At 49.8% G+C, this 24,746-nt stretch overlaps 1 protein-coding gene across 1 annotated transcript; it reads left to right on the forward strand.

Moving 5' to 3' along the window:
* Nucleotides 1-5,721: 5,721 nt before the first annotated feature.
* Nucleotides 5,722-24,515, forward strand: LEP (leptin). The gene is made up of 2 exons (XM_082472466.1): nucleotides 5,722-10,533; nucleotides 12,063-24,515. Exons 1-2 carry the CDS (start codon nucleotides 10,333-10,335, stop codon nucleotides 12,420-12,422), a joined length of 561 nt encoding a protein of 186 aa, XP_082328592.1. The 5' UTR covers nucleotides 5,722-10,332; the 3' UTR covers nucleotides 12,423-24,515.
* The last annotated feature ends 231 nt before the right edge of the window (nucleotides 24,516-24,746 follow it).

The raw sequence follows: 24,746 nt of genomic DNA on the forward strand, positions 1-24,746 counted from the left end.
AATTTCCTATGTTGGACATTTAGTTGGTTTCCCACATTTTGGTGGCAGTATAATTAGAATTCATGGTCAATGCTAACAATCTGTGACTTCCACAAATATATAGCTCAATTTCCTTTCTCCCTTCCTCCCTCCCTCCCTTCCTTCCAAAAATATTAAGAGCAAAACAACCAGGCTCAAACAAAGCAATCATAAAAGACATTTTTTAGGTATTGGGGGAAACTGAAACACAGACTAGCTCATGATGTGAAAGAATTACTCTTGTGTGATAATAATCTTGTGATAAAGGTAGAAATATTTCCTTATTTTTCAGAGATATATACTGAAGTATTTCAGGGTGAAACGTCATGATGTTTGTAATTTGCTTTAAAATATTTTAGCCAAAAAAATTAATGAAGCAAATATCGAAAAATAATATTTGTTAGACCTAAGTTTGCGATTTTCATTTAAAAATATATCTTAGAAATTGAATACTTTGTGCAATGCAGTAGGCTATCAACCGGGGGTATAGCGGTGAACAAAGGAGACCCTTGCCGTCCTGGCGGAGCACAGGAGACTTTGGCGAGCATGTTCCCATTAGGAAGTCTCCAATGCAGCATGACTGGTGCCTCCAGACCGTGTGAGCCTGGCTTTCCTTATTCCCTCCACACCATCATCACTGCAGGTGTCTTTTCCCAGGCCGGGCGCACGGCGGGTCGCTCTCGCTAACCCGGGGCTTTCCAGGCGCCCAAGGCCGTCGGGTGCCGCCGCCCAGCGGAGTTGGCTGCTGGGCCTCGCCGTCCGCGCACCACCGACCAGCGAGGCCGCCGTCCGAGCCCCCAGCCGGCTCAGAAGAACCCCTCACCGCCGCCCTGTCCCTGGCGCCCGTTGCCCTAGGCCCGCAAGGCCGATGATGCTGGCGCCACCTCGAGGACTTCTCACTCCTGCCAGCCGCCCCCAACTTTTCAGGCGGTACCCGAGGGTGCACGCGGGGCTCCTGGCGCAGCGGAGTCCCTCCCTCGAGGCCCTGCCCCGCTGCCGCCCGGCCCGACGCTGCCCCGCCGCCGGACAGGGCGGGAGCTGGCGCTCGGGGTGCGCCGGAGCCTGCCGGGCAGTTGCGCAAGTTGCGCTCGGGCGGCTATAAGAGGGGCGGGCAGGCATGGAGCCTCAGAGGAATCGAGGAATCGCGGCGCCAGCAGCTGCGAGGTAAGAGCCGGCGCTCTCCTTTCTCCTTCTCCGCCGGTCTTTCTTGACAGGCCACCCCATCCTGGGGAAACTGAGGCGGGCGAAGGGCAGAACGGACGGCTTGGTTCTGGATTGTGGTAACTTTGCACCAGAGTTCTGACCGGAGGGGAGGCGGCTGGGAGCCGGGAGCGTTGGATTTGGGGCTGAGCTGTGCCTGTGCCCTCGGGGCAGGAATCTGAGCTCAAGGAGCCAGCCAGGGCCCCAGGAGACTGCCAGAGCCGCCAGCCCTGTCGCTGAGATGCCTTGCAAATGGCCTTGCGCACACCCCCAAAGATCAGGGTACCCCGCCGCCATGTGCAGGGGACGTGCGCTGAGTTTCTGAGGAGTGCGAGTTAGGAGGGTTTTGAGTTTCCGAGGAGAAGCCTTGCTCTGCAGGTGAGATTTCAGGCATCATTTTCCAGCAGGGTTTCTGACTTTTGAATGCGAGGGGCTGTATAAAGCCCAGGACCTAGGAAGGGACGAGGTAGTAGAGGTGGGCAGAAAAACTGTCGGGAAGAACCCAAATCTCCCAAAGAAATTATGCTGGATCTCACCGTATCGGGCCTCAAAGCTGTGCGAATTGCCTTCTACATTATGGATAAAATGGGGTTTCTCTGGGGCAACAGAACAGCAGGTCACGGGAAAGGCCTGTTACACTTTTCTCACTGTTACCATCTCTCCAGCCAAAACTGATAAAGACACACTATTGGCAGGTGAGACCTACCAGCCTCGCTTATAGCCTGCCTTCCCTCCTGGCTGCTTTAGATTTCACTGTGGATGGGTTTGCCTTTACACTCCAGTTTCTATAGCTTAAAGGTGTGGCACTTGGGAAAAGTGAATTCTTAAACAGAGTTCAATCGAGTGACATGGTGGCCTGGTTGTCATTTGAGGGTTTTTTGGTTTGTTTGTTTGTGTTTTCTGGGGGCTGCATTGTGCAGCATGTGGGATCTTAGTTCCCCAATCAGGGATGGAACCCGAGCCCCCTGCAGTGGAAGCGTGGAGTCTTAACCACTGGACCGCCAGGGAAGTCTCCTGGTTGTCATTTGGGACCAGCAGCTTTGGAGAGGATGAGAAGGTAGTCTGCAGGGGAGGCGGGGCAGAGGGCAGGGACTTGAAGACGCCACCCCAGGAGCACGAGCTGGACGCCTCCCGCACTGACCTCTGTCCGCTCTCTGGTGTTTGCTCTGTAGAGCGCTGAGGCGGGCAGTGGTCAGCTGACACTGGTGGGACAGAGGGTATCCAGTCTCTTTCCCACCAGGACGGTGAGCGGAATCGTAGTCACTCCCACTCTAACGCCCTCCTGAGCGGGAAGGCCTTGCTGATCCTTTCTCCCATGTAGGCAGGGGGAAAAGGCAAGAGAAAAACAGCGGATGTGATTCGGTTCTTTCCTTTTCAAGCAGTTGAGGACATTGGGCTGAGGGGAACGTTTCCATGTTGGCCAAAGGAGTGTCCTTCTCTTATTTTGTACATCTTAGGCCCAAAATAACTCTTCTTGGTATTTGGGGGAAATATTTTCCTCCCCCCTCCATTCCAGGAAATGGCTCCAATCGCCAAGGACAGAGCCAGGGAGATTGCAATGAATTCCGGCCTGTCAGCCCCAGACGCATGCCTCTCGTGTCTGAGTGGCTCATGCAGGGTACGGAGGTGGCCGCTTGGGAGAGCTCTCCTCACAGAACCTGGGTCACTGTCCCCGCTCTAGCCTCGATGCCACCTAGGGGGACGTGGGGGTCAGTGGTGGTCAGAGAGAGAGAAGGGCTCCAGGGAGGTGGAGTCCTTGTGGTATGTGCATCCTTCGACCACATGCATGTAATTTAAAGGAAAACCGAGCCAAGTTCTCCTGCAATCAGTCAGTCAGTAGGCCCGAGTCCAGTGGCGACAGCTCCCTTGTAGCCTGCCAGCGAGAGCCTTGAAATTCTTCTTTGTCCACACAGTTGTCTCAGAGAAGCAGACAGAGAGGCGGTTTCTGCTTAAAAACAACCCACCTGATGACTGGACCCACAGAGTCCTTTGCACTACTCCATGTGTGACAACAAATGTGCCTTGCTTCTCAGCAAAGTGCATTTTACAGTCTTTCCTGCTCCATTTGTCAGCTCTCTGGAGCGATCGGTGTCAATGCCGATATCTCATCCATCCCCTGGAAGAGTTCATCCGCATCTGTGCACATATTGAGTTTGTACTCTGGGGTGCTCCAGGCTGGGGGTGCCAGGGAAGAGGGGGGAAACCACAGGGAAGACTAGCCGGGCAGAGCAGACCTCTGAGGAGGGCAGGAGGCCCAGAGCACAGCAGGAAGAGCCAAGCTGATGAATGGGACCAAGGCAGGGAGCATCTGAGACAATAGTTGAGATGGAGCAGAACTCAGGAAGCTGAAGGGAATTGGGGCCTCTGTGGTGCTAGAGGACATCTATGGGATGCAGGAAGCCGACCAAAGTCCCCATGAAAAGGAGACCAGGATGCTGAAGCATTTTCCGTCTTCATTAAGCAAGTTTCTTAGGAATTCCTGCTGGGCAAAAGTGAATTCTAGATCATGACTTTAAAATGGGAGCAGGTAAACCATTGTAGAGGTAGGTTAACCTTGTTAGACAATGAAGATCAGGGATGGGAAATATTTCGTTCGTTCATTCAACAAAAATTTAATGAGCACCTGCTCTGTGCCAGGCCCTTGGGAGATGCTGAACAAGTGGCATATCCACCACTCCTGCACCCGGCAGACATCACTAATTGATCACGGCACCTTCTCCCTCTGAGACTGGATGGAGCTTCAGATTCGTCTCCACTCAGCACTCCAAGGAACTGCTAAAAATTGATCAGAGTTGACACGGGAATTGAAACCTATTTGTTATCCCTGATGAGATCAAATCTAAGGGTAGTTTCTGATGAACGGGAAGAATATAACCCCTCGCACCCACATTCTGACTACCAGTTAAGTATGTTAACGTGATTTCTCAACCAGGCTTCCGGTTGCAAATAAGAGAAAACCGCTCATGTTAGCTCAGTGTTTTCAACTGTATATTGCAGCCAACATTTAAAAAACAGAATGGAGACTCTCAAGAGTGCATCCCCCATAGTAAAGGTGAATTTTATTTCCTGACACTTGTTTCTCTTACATGTGTGTATCTATATGTGTCCTGGATGAAAAAATATATTCAGAAAGTTGAAAGCTACTCAAGTGAGTAGTATGTGTGGAAGAGTATCTCACAGTGGAGGCTAAGGACAGGGAGAGCCTAGAACCAACCAGGAAGAAGGTCAAGAAAGAGTCCAGGCATTGACCATAAACCACCTCTCAGCAGCTGGATGGACCCTGGTCTCTCTTAGCTCTTCCATGCATGTGATGCCAACTGTGGCTACCCTTGATCTTCTGAGTCCTCATCAGAGGCAAACTGGACTCCTCGGGGCACTACTTTAAATTACCAGGAGAGACGCTAATTGACCCAGTCAGGAGCTGGAGGAGGAAGGGACACGGAAAGGGAAGAGAAGAGTATTCTGGTTCTCTTGCCCACTATTGCTCATGCAAACATGGCCTCCAGGATTCATGTGTGTGTGTGTGTGTGTGTGTGTGTGTGTGTGTGTGTGTGTCCTGAGCAGGGCCGATTTCCCGAAAGGTCCCGACTGCACATAGAATCAAGCCCGGGACATTCTAGCTCTCCAGCCTCACATACTCTACCCTTCTACCATATTGAATTCTCCCAAACCCACCATGATTTCCCCCAACTCCACACTGTCACCTTGGCCTGGAATGCCCTGCTTGCTCTCTTCCCCCTGGGGAACTCCTGTCCTTCAGGTCTCAGTGCAAAGCTCTCCTCACCTCCCCAGAGTCACCCCCTTTCCCCATGATCCCCCAGTTCCACGTTCCTTCTCTTATAACCTTCACCACGTTGTGTTAAGATGAGTTGTTTAAGCTTCTATCTGTTCCACTGGATTCTGAGTATCTCGAAGGATCGGGATCCAGCCTTCTCTGTCTCTGTTCATCCTTTGTCCTTTCCCCATCCTCAAGTCCCTTCCAACTTGGAGTTAGGGAGAAAGGAAGGAAGGAAGGCTGAGAGGGAAGAATGCGAGGGAGCCCACAGGAAGGATTTCTACAGGGAGAGAGAGGGTGTAGCCTGTCCAAAGCTTTTTCCTTAAAATTAACAGTAAATACCACATCACTTGAATTTAATTCACACTAGCATACCAAAGATTACTGGAGAGAGAGGTATAAAAACCTGATGGCTGGAGAAGAGAAGAAGGAAGAGAGAAGGGTGTGCCCTTACTAACCTCTGATACTTTCTACCGGGAGGAGACAGAGGAGTGTGGATAGCTCAAGGCTGGCAGCCTCCACCAGCAGTTGCCTCTGTGACCCAGAGCTCTCCCCACCTCCCCTCTGACTGCTGGAATCCAAAGGCTGTGGGCAGGCCTGCCCTGGGGCCAGCCAACCTTCTAGCCTGAATCTAGAGAAGTGCCCCCCCACCTTGACATAGAGGCCCCCACTTTGTCTGCTACATCCCCCAGGATGCAGCACTTTGTCTGCTGCATCCCCCAGGAGGTGAGGGAGCTCACGTCTGGAGGCGGCCAGCTTCTTGGGGAAGGCGGAGGCAAGCTGGTCTGTGGAGAAGTGGGTGGGTGGCCTTTCCCAATTTCCATCTCCGTCCTTTTTGTCACCTGTGCTGAAAGCATTAGCCTGGGAGTGATCAGAGCTCCTCACTTCCACAGAAATAGCTTGGCCTCCCTGCACAGCCAAGGTGGCACAGCCCCGCCCCTCCCTGTCCCCCCATCACACCTCCTGTGCCAGCTGAGAGCCGCCATCTTCTGAGACCTCTGCTGGGGGTGCCCCTCTCCTCCACCTTCACAAACACATCCCCCCCCATTCTCAGGGCCCTTATTAAATGCCACCTCCTCCAAGATGCTTCCTTGATTCCCTAGCTGGAAATAATGGTGACAACAGCTAACATGTATTGGGATTGGCCATGTGCCAGGCACAGAGCAAGCATTTTACATACATTATCTTGTTTCAGCCACGTAACAGCCACAGATGGGAATTATGATTTGTTTCATCCCCATTTTACAGCTAAGAAAACTGAGTCTGCAAGAGGTTAGCAAACTTTCCCAAGGTCCTATGCTCCAACTGAAACATAGCTCGGCTTTAGAGCTCATAAGTTTACACACGACTTCCTCCCCTGAGTTATCCAAGGCATTTTATCTCTTTAAACATTATTCCTTGCATTGTAGTTAATTAGGTAAATTCTTAAGCCAGTTGTTTAAGAGCACAGTATTGTTCTTTACTTTTATTTTTAACAAGTAATATATGTAAGTAGTTGACAACGCCGAATACTGTGGTGTACTACCTGGGCTTCCTGGGAAAACCACCAGTCTTCAGCCCCGACTGTCCCCACTCCTGATCCCACTTTTCTGCAATTGCATGTCTCTTTATCTCTGTCCCTGGCCCCCAGTGGGCGACCAATACATGTTAGCTGTCAACCATCAAACAGATATTGAGTAACTAGTACGTGCCAGGTGCTGTGCTCAGTGAAGCTGCAGTTGCTGTCTTGGATTATCCCTCCCCTCCCCAGTCCCCAAACCCTGCTCTCACCAGCCCTTCCCCACAAACCCAAAATCTCGGGCCACAGCCAGACCCCACCCAGGTACTGGCATTCAGGTGAACCAAGAAAAACTTGTCTGCCCGTGTCTGGGTGTATAAATTAATTAGCATTAAGTTTGGCTGCACTTAGCAGAGACCCAAAATAACAGTGTCTTAACCAAGACAGAGGTTATGTCTCTCACACACTCAGTACAAGTTCAGAGGTAGGTGGTCCATGCATGTCATCTCGCCTCCAGCAAGTCCTCAGGGACCTGGCCCCCTCCAGCTCCCTACTCCAGTGTTCGTACAGTAAGGCCCCCATCCTCATGACCCAAGAAGCTACCACATCCACAATTCAGGCATCAGGACAGAGGAAGGGATGGAAAAGGGAGGGGCGAAAGCACACAGCACAAGAACTACCACTTCGCATTCCTGCTTATATTCAGCTGGCCAGAATTTAGTCGCATCGCCACACCAGCTGGGAAATATAGTATTTATTCTGAATGGCCACATCTCTATCTAAACCTGGATGTTCTACTAATTGCGAAGAGGCAATAGGTACTGGAGACAATCGCCAGCCTTTACTAAAAGGGTTAATGTGCTGATATGTGTGTGTGTGCATATGATGTGTTATATGTGTGAGCATGTGTGTTTCATGTTGTGTGTGTCTGTTGGCCAGGGTCCCCCCATCACTTTGATCTCAGATGGGCCTGTTACGAGTTCTCTCTGCAGCGCCCCCAGGGAGCTCCCCTAACCCTGGCCTCTCCTCTTAGGCAGACTTACTCAGCAGCAGTTCCTCAATTCCACGTTTCAAGGAACTATGATTTATTTTCAGCGCCCACTGAAGCATATTATCCATGGTGATAGAGGGGGCTAGTAAAACTGTTTTTCCACTCAGGTATTAAAGAGTGGCCATTATGTGAGAGTGACTATGACCAGAGTTAATCTGGTAATAAATTCTCTTGGGAAGGAGGGTGTCATTAACACATGAATCCTAGAAAAGTTTACCACTCTATCTTGTGCTGCAGGGGGAGGACCCAGAAATACCAGGCACCCTCTTGAGATGGCCCAGGCGAGGCGATGGGCGGAATGCTAGATTCAGGGTTGGCTACAGGTAGTGCCGCCAGAGCATTCCAAGCCCTGCTGAGTAATTACACAATTCAAAAAAAGCTGATATTTACTCCCCCTGCCCCCAACCCTCACCCTTACACACACACACACACACACACACACACACACACACACACGCACACACACAGTGGGCAGGGGCTTTACAGGTTCATTTCAATTAACCTTTGAGCCAGGTGGTGTGATTCATTCCATTTTACTGATGGGAACCAATGCTTTAGGGAATTAAATATCTTGCCCAGATACACACAGCTAATAAGGGCAGAGCCCACTGGTGAAGCTTTGGGGCCTAACCACTGTGCTTCCACCTTTGCTAGGGTTTCATGGAATCACACTGAGGGGTTAGCACTATTCAACTCCATTCCTCAAACATTTGGTGGACATGTTTACTCAGGGAATAAGGAGTTAATAGAAGCAGTATTAACTTTTTAGGAGAGAGAACAAGCACAAAAACAGTTGACGTGCCCCCTCCCGAATTACTTAGTATTTTTCATACATGAAGTTGATACGGGGGTACAATCTCATAGCTTCGTCCTAGAATAGAGCAGGGTATTTTTTCTCAAATGCCATGGTCCCAGGAGCTGCCCTTGGTTGGTCATTGGAGTGGCTTGTAATTTGGGCTTTCCCTTAAAGCCTGGAGAAACTGGTGGGGTAGGGTAGAAAGCGCCCCAGCCTTTCTGGGTGAAGCAGCTTTGGCTGTGAATCCTGGCTTTGCCGCTTACTTGTTTGACTTTGGACAAGTTAGCACGTCTTCTTGAGCCTCATTTTCCCCCTTCGGTAAAATTCAGATTAAAAAAACAGGACTTCTCTGGTGGCACAGTGGTTGAGAATCTGCCTGCCAATGCAGCGGACATGGGTTCGATCCCTGCTCCGGGAAGATTCCACATGCCGCGGAGCAACTAAGCCTGTGCACCACAACTACTGAAGCCCGCACACCTAGAGCCCGTGCTCCACAACAAAAGAAAGCCCATGCACAGCAATGAAGACCCAATGCAGCCAAAAAACAAATTAATTAATTAAAAAAAATACCTTTGATCAAGCATTATAATATAGAAACAGGCTTCTTTTTTTTTCTTTTTTTTTTTTTTTTTTGCCACACTGTGCAGCTTGCAGGATCTTTGTTCCCCATCCAGGGATTGAACCTGGGCCACCACAGTGAAAGCACCAAGTCCTAACCACTGGACCACCAGGGAATTCCCAAGACTGCTTATTTGTATTATATTGCCAGAATATGAATTATACTCATATTGCCACCTATGGACAGAAAATGTGTTACCTGTTTTTATCAAGACCCAGATGAGGCAGAACACAAAAAGCAGAGATGAACTTTTTTGCCATCTCCAGGACCTTCATGCTAACATTCACTTACTCTTGATCATTATTTCAGGCTCATTCACACATACTTAGCACGGATCATTGGCCACAGGCTCACATACCTTTAACTTGATTACCTTTTGCCTCATGTATCTCATTAAAACTTTGCTGCTTAATCAAGGATCTGCATGCATTATTATTAATGTTAGAATTCATGGTTCCATGACTTTGAAAGTTTCAGACATTCTGGGTGAACGTGTTATATACTTTCTCCTGCCTTCATGCCTTTGCACCGGCTGTTTTCTTGGCCACTTATGGCAACCAGTTTATACTCTTCCTGATCCCTCCTTGGCCTTCAGTACCCAGCTCAGGTGACACCTCTTCCAGGGAGCCCCCCTTTGTATTCCCACAATATCTTGTCCTTCTTGCAGAGCTCTTTCTTCCTGTACTGGAATGGCCTATTTACCTGTTTATCTCTCCTATTCAACTGTAAGCACTTTGAGAGTAGAGAGCCTCTTTTGTCCACTGTGGCATCCTTGGTGCCCAGCACTGCATCTGACGTATTATCAGCCCTTCCATAAGTGCCGGTTGGATTCAGGCTCCCAGTGGGAGAGAAAGGAAGTAATAAAGCCGGTGATAAATGCCATCACGGAAATATCAGTGGGCTGCTGTGAGAGAGTTAATGGAGAGGACAGTAACAAATCTCTAATAATAGGGTAGTAATAGAGTACACTTCGCAACACCTTTAAAGCTCTTTCACACACGTTATCTAATTTGATCCTCATAAAAGCCTGGGGATAGGTATATTGCAGGGGATGCAGGCAGGAGTTTTTAGCGGTGATAGGATATGCCTGAAGTCATGAAGCTAGTAAATGGCTGGATTCAAACCATACCTTAAAAGCCCGTCCGTTTACTCATGCCCTGTCTTCCTGCTCTGTGGTCTACAGCACACCTCACCGTGGTTTTCTTGATCCTGCCATGCCTTTCCCCAAGGGAATGCATTTCATTACTGTATTTCTAGATAATGAATTGTCTTTGAGGAAATGATAACCACAGCAGAAAGCAAATCTCGCTTTTATCCGCATCTGGGAATGTGGTTGGTAACGTGACATGTGGGTGTTCTCTGAGATCCCAGCGACATGCCACGTGTGGTTCCTTCTGTTTTCAGGCCCCAGAAGCACATCCCGGGAAGAAAAATGCGTTGTGGACCCCTGTGCCGATTCCTGTGGCTTTGGCCCTATCTGTCCTACATTGAAGCTGTGCCCATCCGAAAAGTCCAGGATGACACCAAAACCCTCATCAAGACGATTGTCACCAGGATCAATGACATATCACACACGGTAGGGAGGGCCTGGGAGACGAGGTAGAACTGTGGCTGGCCCGTGGGGAAACCGGACCTCAGAGGTTGGCTGAGGCTGTGCAGCCTCGCGCAAGGGGCCTGGCGGCCTTGACGCCTCCCTACCGCATGGACAGCTGCCTCTGCTCTCCTGCTCCCCTTGCCTCCCACCTCCTCACTCCCCTTCCTCCCAGACTGGAATCCTAGTGCCCAGGACCAGAGCATAACGGTCCGGTGTTCCCTTGGCAGGTGACCAGAGCCCCAGCAGCACCCTCTCTGGGCCTCCAACACATCTCTAGAACGTTCTAATCATTAGGCATTCTTCCTGGCTGGTAGCTGAACTCTGACCCTGCGAAGCTTCTCCTCATTACTGCTGGTCCTGCCTGTCAAGCCCTCTTTCACATACGACCCTCTACGTATTTGCAAACGGCTATCGATGTCCCCTGGGTCTTTTCTCTGGGGTCCACAAGCCTATACCTTCAGCCACTTCCCAGATGAGGCCGGTATTTAGAATTAGGAAGGCTACGTGTGAATCCTCACCCTTCTCTTCTCTATCCGTAAAATCTTAAGCTAGTTAAGCTCCTCAATGTCTTTAAACCCTGGTTTCCTCATCTAGATAATAGGACTATCTTAATAGTCTTCACAAGGTCGTTTCAAGATTAAATTAGGTAAAGCAAGTGACCCCCTCCCCCGCACGCACACACACCCCCCTGCAGAACCAGGACAGAGCACGCCCTCTTCAAAGGTTTTCAGACGTGGCTTTTGATAGCCCCCTGCCTTAAAAGCCAACTTGTTCATCTGCATGGAGCAATCTGGAGACTTCCACATCTCCTGGCCACTCTGGACTTCTAACAGGAGCCTTGGGCAGCCAGGGAGCCGTTAGGTGGCCGGAAGCAGGGACAGCTCAGAACTAGATAGCGTCTTGAGCATTTCATAGGGAAAAACGCTTAAGTCTCCTTGCTTTCAAAATAGTCATTCAACAAGCTGCACATGATAGACCCAGAGTGTTCCGACCGGTGTGGTGCAGGAAGTGAGCGCTGTGGGCAGCGGGGGAGGGGGAGAGCCGCTCCTGGTAACCAGTTATTGGAGTGGAGGAGTGAGACGGGGCCTTGATCCCTAAGGGGGTGAGACTTCGTGGAGAACCTGTCTGGGAGGAAGGAGTCCGCTGGGGGTGGAAGGGTTGGGGAGGGGCATGTATGGAGGACCTCAATGCCTGGGGAAGAGACTTAAGTCAGTAAGCAAGAAATAGGGAGTCATGGCTGGTTCTATAGCAGAGGCGTCTGGAAGAGGAAACGGCCTGCTAAAGCTGGTCTGGAAGTGGAGGGCAGGGTGGTTTGGGAAGGGCAGGAAGACAGAAGCCCAGGAGACCAGCTTGGAGGCTTGGCAGCCACGTGGGCACAAGAAATAAGGGCCTAGGCAGGATGGTGTGGAAGGGGGAAAGGAGGCACCTCCACGCTCGCGGGAAGGGCCAGGGGCTTTGCGGCGCTGACTTCTCTTCCCCTGAGCTCTTGCTCTCCCCTTCCTCCTGCATAGCAGTCCGTCTCCTCCAAACAGAGGGTCACTGGTTTGGACTTCATCCCTGGGCTCCTCCCTGTCCTGAGTTTGTCCAAGATGGACCAGACATTGGCGATCTACCAACAGATCCTCACCAGTCTGCCTTCCAGAAATGTGATCCAAATATCTAATGACCTGGAGAACCTCCGGGACCTTCTCCACCTGCTGGCCTCCTCCAAGAGCTGCCCCTTGCCCCAGGCCAGAGCCCTGGAGACCTTGGAGAGCCTGGGCGGCGTCCTGGAAGCCTCCCTCTACTCCACGGAGGTGGTGGCCCTGAGCAGGCTGCAGGGGTCTCTGCAGGACATGCTGCGGCAGCTGGACCTCAGCCCTGGGTGCTGAAGCCTTGAAAGCCTCTCTTCCCAAAGCTGAGGGAAGAAACCTGAGCTTCCAGGTATCTGCAGGAGAAGAGAGCCTGTGTGGACATCCTTTATGCAGGCCTGCGGGTCATCTCTCTGTCACTCCTCTAAGCCACTCTTCTTCCAAAGGCAGAAAACTCCAAGGCAGGAAACCAGAGATATAAATACATGGCTCCATGCCCACTGGGAAGGAGGGCCCATCCAGCAAACAGTGGACTAGATCTGGGATTTTCACAGAAGTCTTCCTCCCTGTTCCATCTCCCTCTCACTGCATGCTTCACCGTGACCCGGGATGATTTCAGACCCTTTGGACGATCAAGCAAGTTTCCCTCTGAAAATCCGGGGAGCATCGTAAAGGCTACAGGCACACACAGCTGGATACTCCCACGCAACACAAGTCGGAAGCATTTATTTATTTATTATGCATTTTATTCTGGATGGAATTGAAGCAAAACACCAGCTTTTCCAGGCTCTTTGGGGTCAGCCAGGGCTCGGGATGCTGCTGGGGTGCTGTTTCCAATCCCATCAATGGGCCTGACCAAGGCAAACCCATTTTGACTGACTTGAGGGCCCTCAAGTTAGTTTTCTAGAGACTGGCTTTGTTTCTACTGTGATTGACTTTTTTTTATTTTTTATTTTTTTATTTTTTTAGGCTGCGTTGGGTCTTCGTTGCTGCGCGCGGGCTTTCTCTAGTTGTGGCGAGAGAGGGCTACTCTTCGTTGCAGTGCGCAGGCTTCTCATTGCGGTGGCTTCTCTTGTTGCGGAGCACGGGCTCTAGAGCGCAGGCTCAGTAGTTGTGGCGCACGGGCTTAGCTGCTCCGCGGCAAGTGGGATCTTCCCAGACCAGGGCTTGAACCCGTGTCCCCCGCATTGACAGGTGGATTCTTAACCACTGCACCACCAGGGAAGTCCTACTGTGACTGACTTTAAATTACAATGTTTGCAATGTCATTGCCCTGAATGGATCTCGAAGTGCCAGGTTATTTTTAAAAAGAAGAAGATGAATTTTGTCAAGTGTAACATATAGCCGTGTGCAGCGGGAAGTAGGGAACGTGTTGGTGGGAGGGGGAAGAATCCAGAATGTATTTTCTGAATAACATTTGTGTGATGGGCTCTCTGGGTGGGGTGAGGTCATTTTCTCATCTTCGTGGTTTTCATGAAGAGGAGATGACTCCTTCAGGAGGGTTGTGGTGTTTTGCCAGCCGCCCAGGGTCGGAGTGGTGAGGGGGCTGAAGCTGGAGATTGTTGGGGCAGTGGTGGGCTCTGGCCTTCTCTGACTGCTAGAGAGTGGTCTTGCTCATCAGAGAGTGAGGACCCCACATTGGAGACAGTGATCCCCAGAGCAGGGGTCCTTGGTGTGGCCCTTTGAATGGTCTGGGTTGATCCCACACTGGGTTTATAACATGGTAGTGTCCCTCTTTGGGATTTGCATGCTCACCCAAAGCAAGTCCATGTTTCCCATCCATTTGGGAAGGATTTTTATTCCAGTGGGAGGGTGAAATCTATAGGGGGTCTGTGGGCTTTAGCAGATGGTCTCAAGACCTGGGTCAACACTGGGTCAGTGAGTCCCAGGACCCCAGGACCAGCCTCCAGCAGCGCCCTTCTCGCTAGAGGTCATGTCCAGTAGAACAAACGAGGAGGCTTGGGTTTCCCACCATCCTGTCACTGTGATGCAGTCATCACATTACAGGAGGTGGATCTGTCCAAGGAAATTGGAATCTAAGCAACCAATTTTAAGACTGAGCACCTGCTTATGCTCAACCCCAACTGGTGCCATGGGCTGAGAACCTCACCAAATAAATATTAAAATCCAGTCCTACCCTCAGGGACCTTGCATTCCAGATGGTAAAAGCCCACTCACCAGCATGCAAAGGCTGTCGTTTCACCATGGCAACTGAGCAGCTGAGCCACAGTGAGGTCCTCAGCAGGTGGGAAATGCTGAGCTGAGGAGGGCAGTGCCTGGGACCCACAGGCTAATCCTGTTTGCACTCGGTAGCCTTTTTACTTTTCAAGGCACGTCAGCCTCTATTACTGTGATGCCACATCCCTTTGAAGCGGGATAGCTGAGAATTTAAAAGTAAGACAATACCTAAGACCGTAACAGCAGACAGGTGGCAGGACCAGGACTAGAACCCAGGTCCTCTGACCCCCGAGAGTGTCCCTTGATCCGGGTAACGGTCTCTGGAGATACGAACAGGGTTGGGCAGGGAGAACTGGAGTGCTTGCTGGAAGAGAGGAGTTCCGAGGCCGATTTTGCGGGAGGCGAGGGAAGTGAATTGCCTGGAGGAAGGAGGCTGTTTTGTTGAAGCTTTGGCGCTGAGACACCAAGGTGACGGGGTAAGTAGCCAGTTACAAAGTAAGGCAGAGAATGGGAAGATGGGAGGGAAAGGGTCATGTTGAAGAGGGCTTCAGGGGCAAAGATGTTTGCTATTGAAAGAGTCAAAAGTTCTAGAGTGAGACTCATGTGACGGACAGAGTCAGACCTGCTCTGGAAAATAAGTCCTGATAATCACAGCCACCCAGTCAGGCTGGGATGTTTTAAGCCTTTTGCTCACAAAACCTGGCACTAGGGCTCATTCCCAGAGTGTGAAGTTTCCAAAATGTAAATGATTGTGTTTTTCTGTAACATAAAACAATTTTTTTGTTCCAAAAAGTCCAAATAAATTTCCTTTGCCCCTCGGTCTTTGTTTGCTGTCGCCTGTCTTGGAGGGGCTTCAGAAGGGCTGCTTGTGTGTGACAGGGCACCGCCTGGCTGGCCCCGTCCATGCCTGGGTTCAGCTCTGCCCCGGCTTGGCCATAGCCAGCCGCCAGTTATTCAGGCTAAAGGATTCCCCAAAAGCTCAGAGCACATTCTGCACCAGAGTCTACAAATCAGCCTTGAGAAAAACCAAGCACCACATTATTTAAAAAACAAAAACTAAAAAAGAACAACCACAACAAAACCACAAACAAAAAACATGCAACCCAATAACAGACCAGGTGCACAGACTCACAAAGACAGAACTTTTCTGGTCGAGGGCACAGAGCACAACCACTCACCTCTGTGGGGCAGTTTGGACCCGAGAGTTTCAACCCAAGCCCCAGAGAGGACCCAGGGGGCTGGCCCACCGAAGGCAGTCACTTCCATGGGTGATTTCAAGGGCCCCCTTCCCCTCCCCCAAAATTGCTCATGGCTCTGGAGAGTTTAATGAGATAATGACCTAGCAGTGTCTGGCTTAGAGTAGATTTAAGTGAATCTCCTTCTTGTCACATCACAATTAGCAGCAGGCTTTAAATGTCAGTGATCTGGGACCAGGGAGCAAGCAGGTGCAAATTCATCTCCAGTGAAGAGGACAGCTGCCCAGCCTTTCCTGGGTGGGGAGGGGCAGGGAGATCAAGCTCCTGACAGAGGGTAGACTGCAGAAGGGGGGCAGTCAGATGTGACTGGAGCAGCCTAATTGGGTCACTTGGCAGCTTTGGGGGGAAGTGTCTGGCCTCTTCAGGCCAGAAACCCAAGGCAAACCAACTTAAATAGAAAAGAGAGAATTTTTTGGCCCATGATTCTGAGAAGTCCAGGCCACGGTCCATCTCTTACAACACTTTCCTCTCAGTCGTCCCCAGGGACCTGGAAGGTGCTGGTGCCATGATCCACCCCAGTCCCTGCCCGCCTGAGGTGCGGAACAGGGGCTGGGACTGTCTGAGCCCTCTCATCTCTGAGCAGACACAGCCTGAGAAGCCCCCGCCCACCTCCACCTGCCGGCTCGGGAAAGCAGCCCCCAGTAGCAGGGTCTCGGGCAGAGATGCCATTCGCTCCTCTGTGAGGTGACTCCCAGGGTCAGAGCGGAAGGGTGTGTTTTTCAAGCTGTACTTCCAGATCCTTTTCCCTCCTCAGGCATTCTGTCATACTCCCCTGAGGCAGCAGCTCACATCTGCCAAGCAGCTGGCAGAGTCTTGGGGCAGCATCTGGTCATGTTCAACCTCCAAAGACAAGACTTCGGCTGAGTCTAGTGAGAAAAACCTCAGATCAACCCAGGAGGATGTTCCTGAAGACCGCATCCCAGCAGCTTTCTGCACGACAGCACACAACCAAAATATTACACCCTATTTTTCCAAAAGGAATTTAGAGCAATTAATTGCAGGCTTTTAACAGCAGGATCTGACTCTGGTGATGCCTGACCACACAAATCCACCTGGGTTAAGTTCACCAGTGGGGTGCTTAACCATTAAGGTTAAGGTTAAGATTAAGCAACTTAACCTCTGTTAGCCTCGGTTAATTAGCTGTACAATGAGAGTATAATAGCACTGTCCGCATAGGTTTTTTTTTAGAAGATTAGGTGGTAAAATGGTTGGGAAGCTATAAACCAGTGACTGATACACAAAAAGCACTCGATAAATTATGTTGTCGTTATTAGTATTAATGAGTCAGAGAAGCAAAAGGAATGAGGACTGATGTAGCAGACGTGTTTGATGCCCTCGGCCCACCTCTGAGTTCAGTGCAGCTGAGCCCTACACAACACTCCCGCATCCCTCCACGTTGAAGCCTTAGGGAGCGCTCTCAGCCCACACGGGTCAGCCCAAAAGTGAGGGAGACAGAAGACCCCAGAGAAGCAAGTCCCAACCAGTGGAGGTGGGGGCCAGCCTCCCACCCTCCACAGAGGCAGTTCTGAGGTGTCTTCTACCCAGATTGAGCCCCAGGTGCCCACACCAGTCACCACATCACTAAAGCGCTCTCGGTGGCTTTTCCTCCTTCCGCGTCTCACTCTCCCCGCTCCTCATTCTCGCCTCCCCAGGTCACCCCCCAAATCTACCTCCTGCACCAGAACCCTTGTCTCAGGTCCTGCTTTTGAAGGAACTCCAAGGAAGACAACTGCAGAGCAAATAGAGTGGATTTGGATGCTGGGAGAGCTGTGAAGCAAGGTTCCAGAGAGGTGCAGGAACCACACATCCACACTCAGAGAACCCTGGGCCATCCCGGGGGACGAGGCTAAGATAGGGGTCCTCAGGAAGAAGGGAATCCACTTCAGGAAAGCTTGACTTGGGAAAGAGGGCAAGGACAGGAAGGGGATTCTACTAAGATGGAAGAATTACAAGACAGGAAAGAAGGAAGGGGGGAGGGAGGGAGGAAGGAAGGAAAGATGGAAGGAAGGAAGGAAAAGAATGAGGGAGGGAGGCAGAGAGGGGGAAAGGGGGCAGGAAGGAAAAAGGAGATGAATGAAAAGAGGAGAAATAAGGAATTCTCTGGCGGTCCAGTGGTTAGGGCTCTGTGCTTCCACCAGAGGGGGCATGGGTTCGATCCCTAGTCGGGGAACTAAGATTCCACATGCCGAGCTGGGTGGCCAAAAAAAAAAAAGAGGAGAAATACATATAAGGTTAAACATCACCTGTCTTAGTGAGTCTGGGATACTATAACTAAATACCATAGTTTGGGTGGCTTAAAAATAACAGAAATTTATTTCTCACAGTTCTGGAGGCTGGAAGTCCAAGATCAAGGTGCCAACAGATTTTGTTGTTGTGGACAAAATTTGTTTGTTTGGTGAGGACACACTTTCTGGTTCATTGACCTTATCTTTCACTGTGTCCCCACATGGCGGAAGGGGCTAGGGGGTTCTCTGGGGTCTCTTTTATAAGGGCACTGATCCCATTTATGAGGGCTCCACCATCATGACCTAATCACTTGCCAAAGGCCCCAGCTTTTAACACCATCACATTGGTTGTTAGGATTTAACATATGAATTTGGGGGGAACACAAACATTCAATCTATGGCATCATCTTAACGATAACTGAGTGGAGGAAAGTTGAGGCCAAATCAAAGGAATCTGAATTATTGAATATTTTCTGCATAAAAAGTCTTTTTACAAAAATGGGACCTAATGTTGGCATTTCTTCCTTTCACTGAACCCCCACAGCCTCTGTTTGCTCCTGTGCACTAGCTCACAGGGAATCATTTTCGCACAGGTTTCACTGCCACATCCCTCCTGCTCTGGGCCGTGAGCCTCTGCGGGCGGGTCACCCCACTCGTTGCCTGGCTATAGTGTCTGGCACGTTGCAGGCCCTCCGTTCTTACTTGGTGACCAAAGGAATTGAGACTCTTGTATAACAAGTCCACTACTTACATGTAAACCAATTCTGCAAAACACCTGAAAACAGTCCTGGCCGTTAAAGGTTAAACTTCTTATAAGAAGCCTGCTCACGCTTAATTTGCTCAGCAAACTTCTTTTTGAGTTCAAAGATATAGATCCAAACCAACTGTGAAAGACAGCCTTGAAGCAATGACAGAAATTTGAATATGGCTTCTGTTTTAGATTATGACAAGGAATTACTGTTAATTTTCTTGGCTTTGATTATGGCATGGTGATTATTTTTAAAAGCTTTCTTATTCATTAGAGAGTCAAACTGAAGTAGTTTAGGGTGAAATACAATGATATCTGGGATTTATTTTAAAATACTTCAGGAAGAAATATATTCTTTTATATATTATATGTATGTATACATATATATGTGTGCATATATATATATATATATATACACACATATATATATGAAATTAAATTAAAAAGATCAGCAAAATGTTGACCATTGTTAAAGCTGGGTGGTGAGTACCTAAGCGTTCATTATACCAGGCCCTCTACTTTGAGATAAAATTTCCAGAATAAATATTTTGGGGGAAGGGTCACTCAGCTCAGCCCCTCCACTGTCTGGGCATCTGCATTCTTGGAAGGAAGGAGGTGGTGGAGGGAGGACGGAGAGTCAGGATGCGATGTGGAGCCGAGCTGCATTTAACTTCGCATTTGATGTCACTGCCTGGCAGATGTCCCAGGGTCTGGGAGGGGGGACGGTAGGCTGTCAGAGTGGGTGTGAAACACCGAACTAAAACAGACATTTAGCAAATCAAACAAGGAGAAAGTGGTAAGAGCCAGCTGAAGATGCTGGGAAGGCAAGTCCTTTTGCTGGTAAAAAAAAAAAAAAAAAAAGCAAAAGAGCGGAAATCAGGGCTGAGAGCTCTGCCTCATTCCTGCTGGGCCCCAGGGTGACCCGTGGAAGCCATGGACCTTCCCTTCCCCTTCCCAAGGGAAATAGAGGTGCTCCCTCCATGCAGTTTCTCCTCCATATTAAACATACTGTATATAGAGAGAAGCCCTCAGCTCGTTTGTGAAGGAAAATGGGATTCTTGTCTCTTTTTCCCACTTAAGTTATCGTTTAAAGAAAAAAGATACTTCATGCCTACCTTCAAAACCCTGTCCCTGGGACTCCGGATCAGGCCACAGCCAGGGCCAGACTCATCCCTTTTCCTTCAGCCCCCTCCCTGTGCAGGGGCACTCTTCACCCCAGCACATCCCACATACCCACACCCTCCATATGAGCTTCAGGAGGTTCAAGGAGTGCAGAACTGGGCAGGCTGAAAGCCCTGTTTGGAAGGTACATGAGGCTTCCTTCCCCCATTGGGCCGAAGCCAGGCCCTGGGCACTGAGTGCTGCTGAACCTCGGACAGGGCCTTCCTGTCTCAGGCCAGCATTTCATCCCGGGCAGATGTCCCCCAGAAATATCACAGGTCAGAAAACCAAGCCTGAAGTTGCCTTGACCGCCCCACCCTTTCTTGGCCATAAGTCCTGAGGAAATGCCAACCCTCACAGCTTCACCTTTTCTGTTCATAAAATGCGTGTGTTTATCTGAGGGAGAAGCAGCAGGTGCAGCACCGGTCATAGGAAGCAGAGCCTCCCCACCCCCAGTCGGGAGAGAGTCACGGAAAGGGAACCCCCCTCCCTTCCTCACATGGGCTCGGATCTGGCGTCTGACACAAAACCTGGAACTGGTCTTCACAACCCGGTAATTATTTGGAGATCATGGACACAGCCCAGGAAACCCCCTCCATACTTGAGGAAGGAGGGATCGCTGACCTTCCTACCCTTGGGGGAGCGTGGCAGGGTGTTCATTATTTATCCCATGTATTGGATGATGCAACCAAGGCTTAGAGGTCTCACAAGACTTGCCCAAAGGCTCCCATCTGAGGATTAGAACCTGGGCCTTCAGACTTGCAACACCCAGGCTAGATGTACATACAGCATTCCCCCCTTAGCCGCAGTTTCCCGAGGTTTCAGTTACTTTCAGTCAACTGGGGTCTGAAAATACTATATGGAAAATTCCAGAAATAAACAATTCATGAGTTTCAAATTGCTCACCATTCTGAGTAGTGGGATGAAATCTCTCGCCCAGGATGTGAATCATCCCCTCTGTCCAGTGTATCCCACCGATTACTTAGTAGCCATCTCAGTTATCAGATCCACTGTCTCAGTATCGCCATGCTTGTGTTCAACTAACCCTTGTTTTACTTAATAATGGCCCCAAATCACAAGAGTAGTGATGCTGGTAATTCAGATATGCCAAAGAGAAGCCATACGGTGCCTTCAGGTGAAAAGGTGAAAGTTCTCGACTTAATAAGGAAAAGAAAAAAATCGTACGCTGAGGTTGCTAAGATCCACAGGAAGAACGAATCTTCTACCCATGAAATCGTGAAGAAGGAAAAAGAAACTTGTTATAGTTTTGCTGGCGTACCTCAAACTGCAAAAGTTACGGCCACAGTGAGTGGTCACCGCTTAGATAAGATGGAAAAGACATTAAATTTGTACAATAAGATATTTTGATGGTGAGAGAGACCACATTCACATAACTTTTATTACACTATATTGTTAAAATTGTTTTATTTTCTTATAATCATTGTTGTTAATCTATCACTGTGCCTAATTTACAAATTAAATTTTGCCATAGGTATGTATGTACAGGAAAAAGCATAGTGTATACAGGGTCCTGTGCCATCTGTGGTCCCTGTGGGCTGTGGAACGTATTCCCCTCACCCTGCCTTGCCTTGCCTTTCCTGTGCGGCTAAAACCAGTGCTCAAACCATGTCAACAGGAATCATTCTCTATCTCCCAGCTCTACTTTCTTCAACATTGGCATCATTCTTAGATGGTAGCAAAGGCGACCACAAAAACTCCAGGCTTCTACCTTCCAGCTTGGCAACCACTCAGGAAAGAGAACATCTCCTTCCTAATTGTTCTAACAAAAGTCCCAGGACTGACACTCCTGGGACCTGGCTTGGCTCACATGCCTATTGCTGAGCTAATCACTGTGTCCAGGAGGATGCAGTATTCTGATTGGTCAAATTTGAATCATTCCAGAAACTGGGGAAGAAGGCAATCCTACTTGGAATGAGAATGGGGAAGGGGTAGTCTCCCCCCAAAAAAGAGGGTTCTAGTACCAAAAAGAGAGACAGGAATGGACTTTAGGAAGACAGAAAGAATAGCTGATCTCCTCCAGGAATGCTCTGAGTAGCTCTGTCCTGGCTCCTCTGATTCCTGACAGCCTTCCAGAGCATTATTCCAGTTAGGGTTTCTTTCTGAGAAAGGGAAGAGAAGAAACTCACTTTGACCCCTTACTTTTTTGTACAAAGATTTAAAACCAGCTCCGACTGGCTCTTAACTTCAACTACACAGCATCAAATTAAAAAATAGCCTTTGACCCTGGACTTAGAAAAGGGTGGAATGATTGTCCTGGGTGCTAAGAACTTCTCCTGATAAGAATGGGGGACATTTTGTTATTGGTTATACTGGACTGGGCCTTGATATGAAGTCATCCAAGTTGTCATTGCTCTTATTTGGGTTATTTTATTGGTCTCTCTGCTTTGTCTGGGGTCATGCTTTTCCACTGGGGAAATTGCTTCCTTTTTCCCTCCCTTATAATGGAATACCTGCTGCTGACACTTTATATTGTAAGGCATGGTGGTTCTGGGCACGTTACCATAAGCATGATGATCTTAATGACCCCTTACAGGAGAATAGCACCTTGACATCTAGAAAAGACTTTCACATCCATTATTACATTTGATCCCCACAATAACCAGGGCAAAGGGGTATAGTATTACACTCATTTTCTTTAGATACAGAAATAGACTCAGAGAGGTTAAGTGACTGGCTGAAGGTCACAGAACTACGTTGCCTTGGGCAGCAGGAAAATATGGGCAGGAATAAGCAGGCCTTCATTCAAGGGTTCATTTATTTAACAAAATTAGACTTTATTGCTGCAGAGTTAATCAGAGCTAACTCCCCAGTGGAATTAGTTTGCAGTACGCAAACTGCGGGAGCTCAGAAGGACCAAAGTACAAACACTGGGCCATGGTGCCCCCAGCAGCAATGACTAGAGTCCTGCCCAGCATGTCGGCACTTGGGGGTCACCCACAAGCAGGTTCAGCCCTGCTATGGAACTCCTCCTCGCCTATCCAGCTCCTTCTCTCCTCACAGGGGCTGGTAGCTGGTCCAGGGATGGGACTGGGACTTTGGTCACAGAGAGGGAGGGGACAAGTCTAGCCAGGCCTGGAGTGCCGGGGAAGTCTCAGGTTGAGTGGAAACTCCAGCCTGATATGCTGCGGGCTTCCAATCCAAGGCCTCTCTTCTCCCGCACCCACCTCGCTGCCTTTTCCCCAGTGCCCCTCCTCCTCGCTGACAAGCCCCATCAGAGAGACAGCTGGCGGCCCTCCTTGGCCTCCCCACAACTCACAGATTCTGCTCATCACCAAAGAAAGGAAGGGGGCAGGGTGGCCAGAGGAGACAGTGCCTCCTGTCATGGGAGGAAGAGCCTCTGGGGAACTGGGGACCCCCCCATTCTTTTGTCCTACCCCTAGAAACCTCCAGGGATCCTCTCACCCAGACCCTCTGCCTGCGTCCTGAGCAAAGCACAGGTGGCTGAGGTAAATGGCGCCCCCTGCAGAAGTGGGCCCTGACCCCGCCCTTCCAGCCCTGTCCCAGGGACTCATTGTCAAAGTCCTGGGCCGGCTGGCAGGAGAGGAAGTGACCTGGCCTCAGAAGCATCCGGGAAACCCACTCTGTGTTGGCCCCGGACCTCACAGTGGGGCTTAGTAGATCAGAGAGCTTTCCCAGTGTTGTTTGAGGTGAACAGGACAGGGCTTTTCAAAGTCTGTGCGGGCCAGAAGAGAAAGGATCCAGTCAGCTCACCCTGCCCTCCCCGGCTTGAGCGAAGGTTTCCCTGGGCCATCAAGCTGCATGCTGCTGGGAGGCTTCTATTCTAGAAGGTTCGCCAAGTGTCAGAGAAAAACAGTGGATGCCAGAAACTCATCCATGTGAAAGGATTTGGTTTCCCCCATAGGAGAAAAATCCAATCACACCTTCTCCCAGTTGGAATATCTGCAATTACCTCCCCCCCCATAAGTGGGAAAAGAATGTCAGGATTAATCAAATGACATCACTCTGGGAACCCAGTGCATCCCAGCACCAATCCTTTTGAAAGGCCCCATATGGGAAGACAAATTCAATTTGTCTTGTCTAGGGGAAAAATGAGTTTTAAATACGTTGAATCAAAAGTAATATCTTATACACCAGACATTAGTGATCCAGAACAAACGCCCTGGGAGAAAAATTACCCTGAAAATTGCAAGTAGTCAGGTTGCCGAAGAACTGGGAATTTATGCTACAGTCCAAGCATGGAAAGTCCACTCGGGACACCCTCATGTCCTGGGCTGGGCCCTGGAAGACTGGGTGCCTCAGACAGAGCCCTGGTTCCCAAGGGCCGGCCTGGGCAGCTTCCCTCAGGGATACCTCCCGCCCACCTCCCAGAGACCTGCAGCCTCAATGTCTTCCAGCTGGGCTGGGATGCCATGGCCTGAAGAACGCTAGAGAGCCAGCCTGGCCAGAGCAAGGTGGTGAGGGAAGGCTGGGGAGAGAGAGAAAATGTCGTTTCCACTGTTTTCCCAAGCCTAGTGGACACTGATGCTATTAAAAATCTAGTTTACAGGGGCTTCCCTGGAGGCACAGTGGTTGAGAATCTGCCTGCCAATGCAGGGGACGCGGGTTCGGGCCCTGGTCTGGGAAGATCCCACGTGCCGCGGAGCAACTGGGCCCGTGAGCCACAACTACTGAGCCTGCGCGTCTGGAGCCTGTGCTCCGCAACAAGAGAAGCCGCGACAGTGAGAGCCTCGTGCACCGCGATGAAGAGTAGCCCCCGCTTGCCACAACTAGAGAAAGCCCTCGCACAGAAACGAAGACCCAACACAGCCAAAAATAAATAAATAAATTAATTTTTTAAAAAAAATCTAGTTTACAAACCCTGGAGGGTACTAGTTGTTCTCTTCCAAGACAAGCTGATGGAGTAGAAAGCTCCAGTCAGGAGATCTGGGTTCTAATCCTGGCTCTGCCAATAGCTGGCTAGTGCAAGTCTCTTCCGCTTTCTAATCCTTAATTGATAAAACAAAGAGCTTGGTTTAAATGATATCCAGGATCTCTTTCAATTCCCTAAGATACTTTTCTTTCTTTTTGCTCTCCT

The sequence above is a fragment of the Balaenoptera physalus genome, assembly GCF_965194825.1.
Source record: "Balaenoptera physalus genome assembly, chromosome: 8".
NCBI classification, from domain to species: Eukaryota; Metazoa; Chordata; class Mammalia; order Artiodactyla; family Balaenopteridae; genus Balaenoptera; species Balaenoptera physalus.

Excerpts from the sequence above, each read along its gene's own strand:
- LEP (XM_082472466.1), top strand. The coding sequence starts at position 10,333 with ATGCCACGTGTGGTTCCTTCTGTTTTCAGGCCCCAGAAGCACATCCCG. Across the intron at positions 10,534-12,062 it reads TCAATGACATATCACACACG|CAGTCCGTCTCCTCCAAACA; the intron begins GTAGGGAGGGCC and ends CCTCCTGCATAG.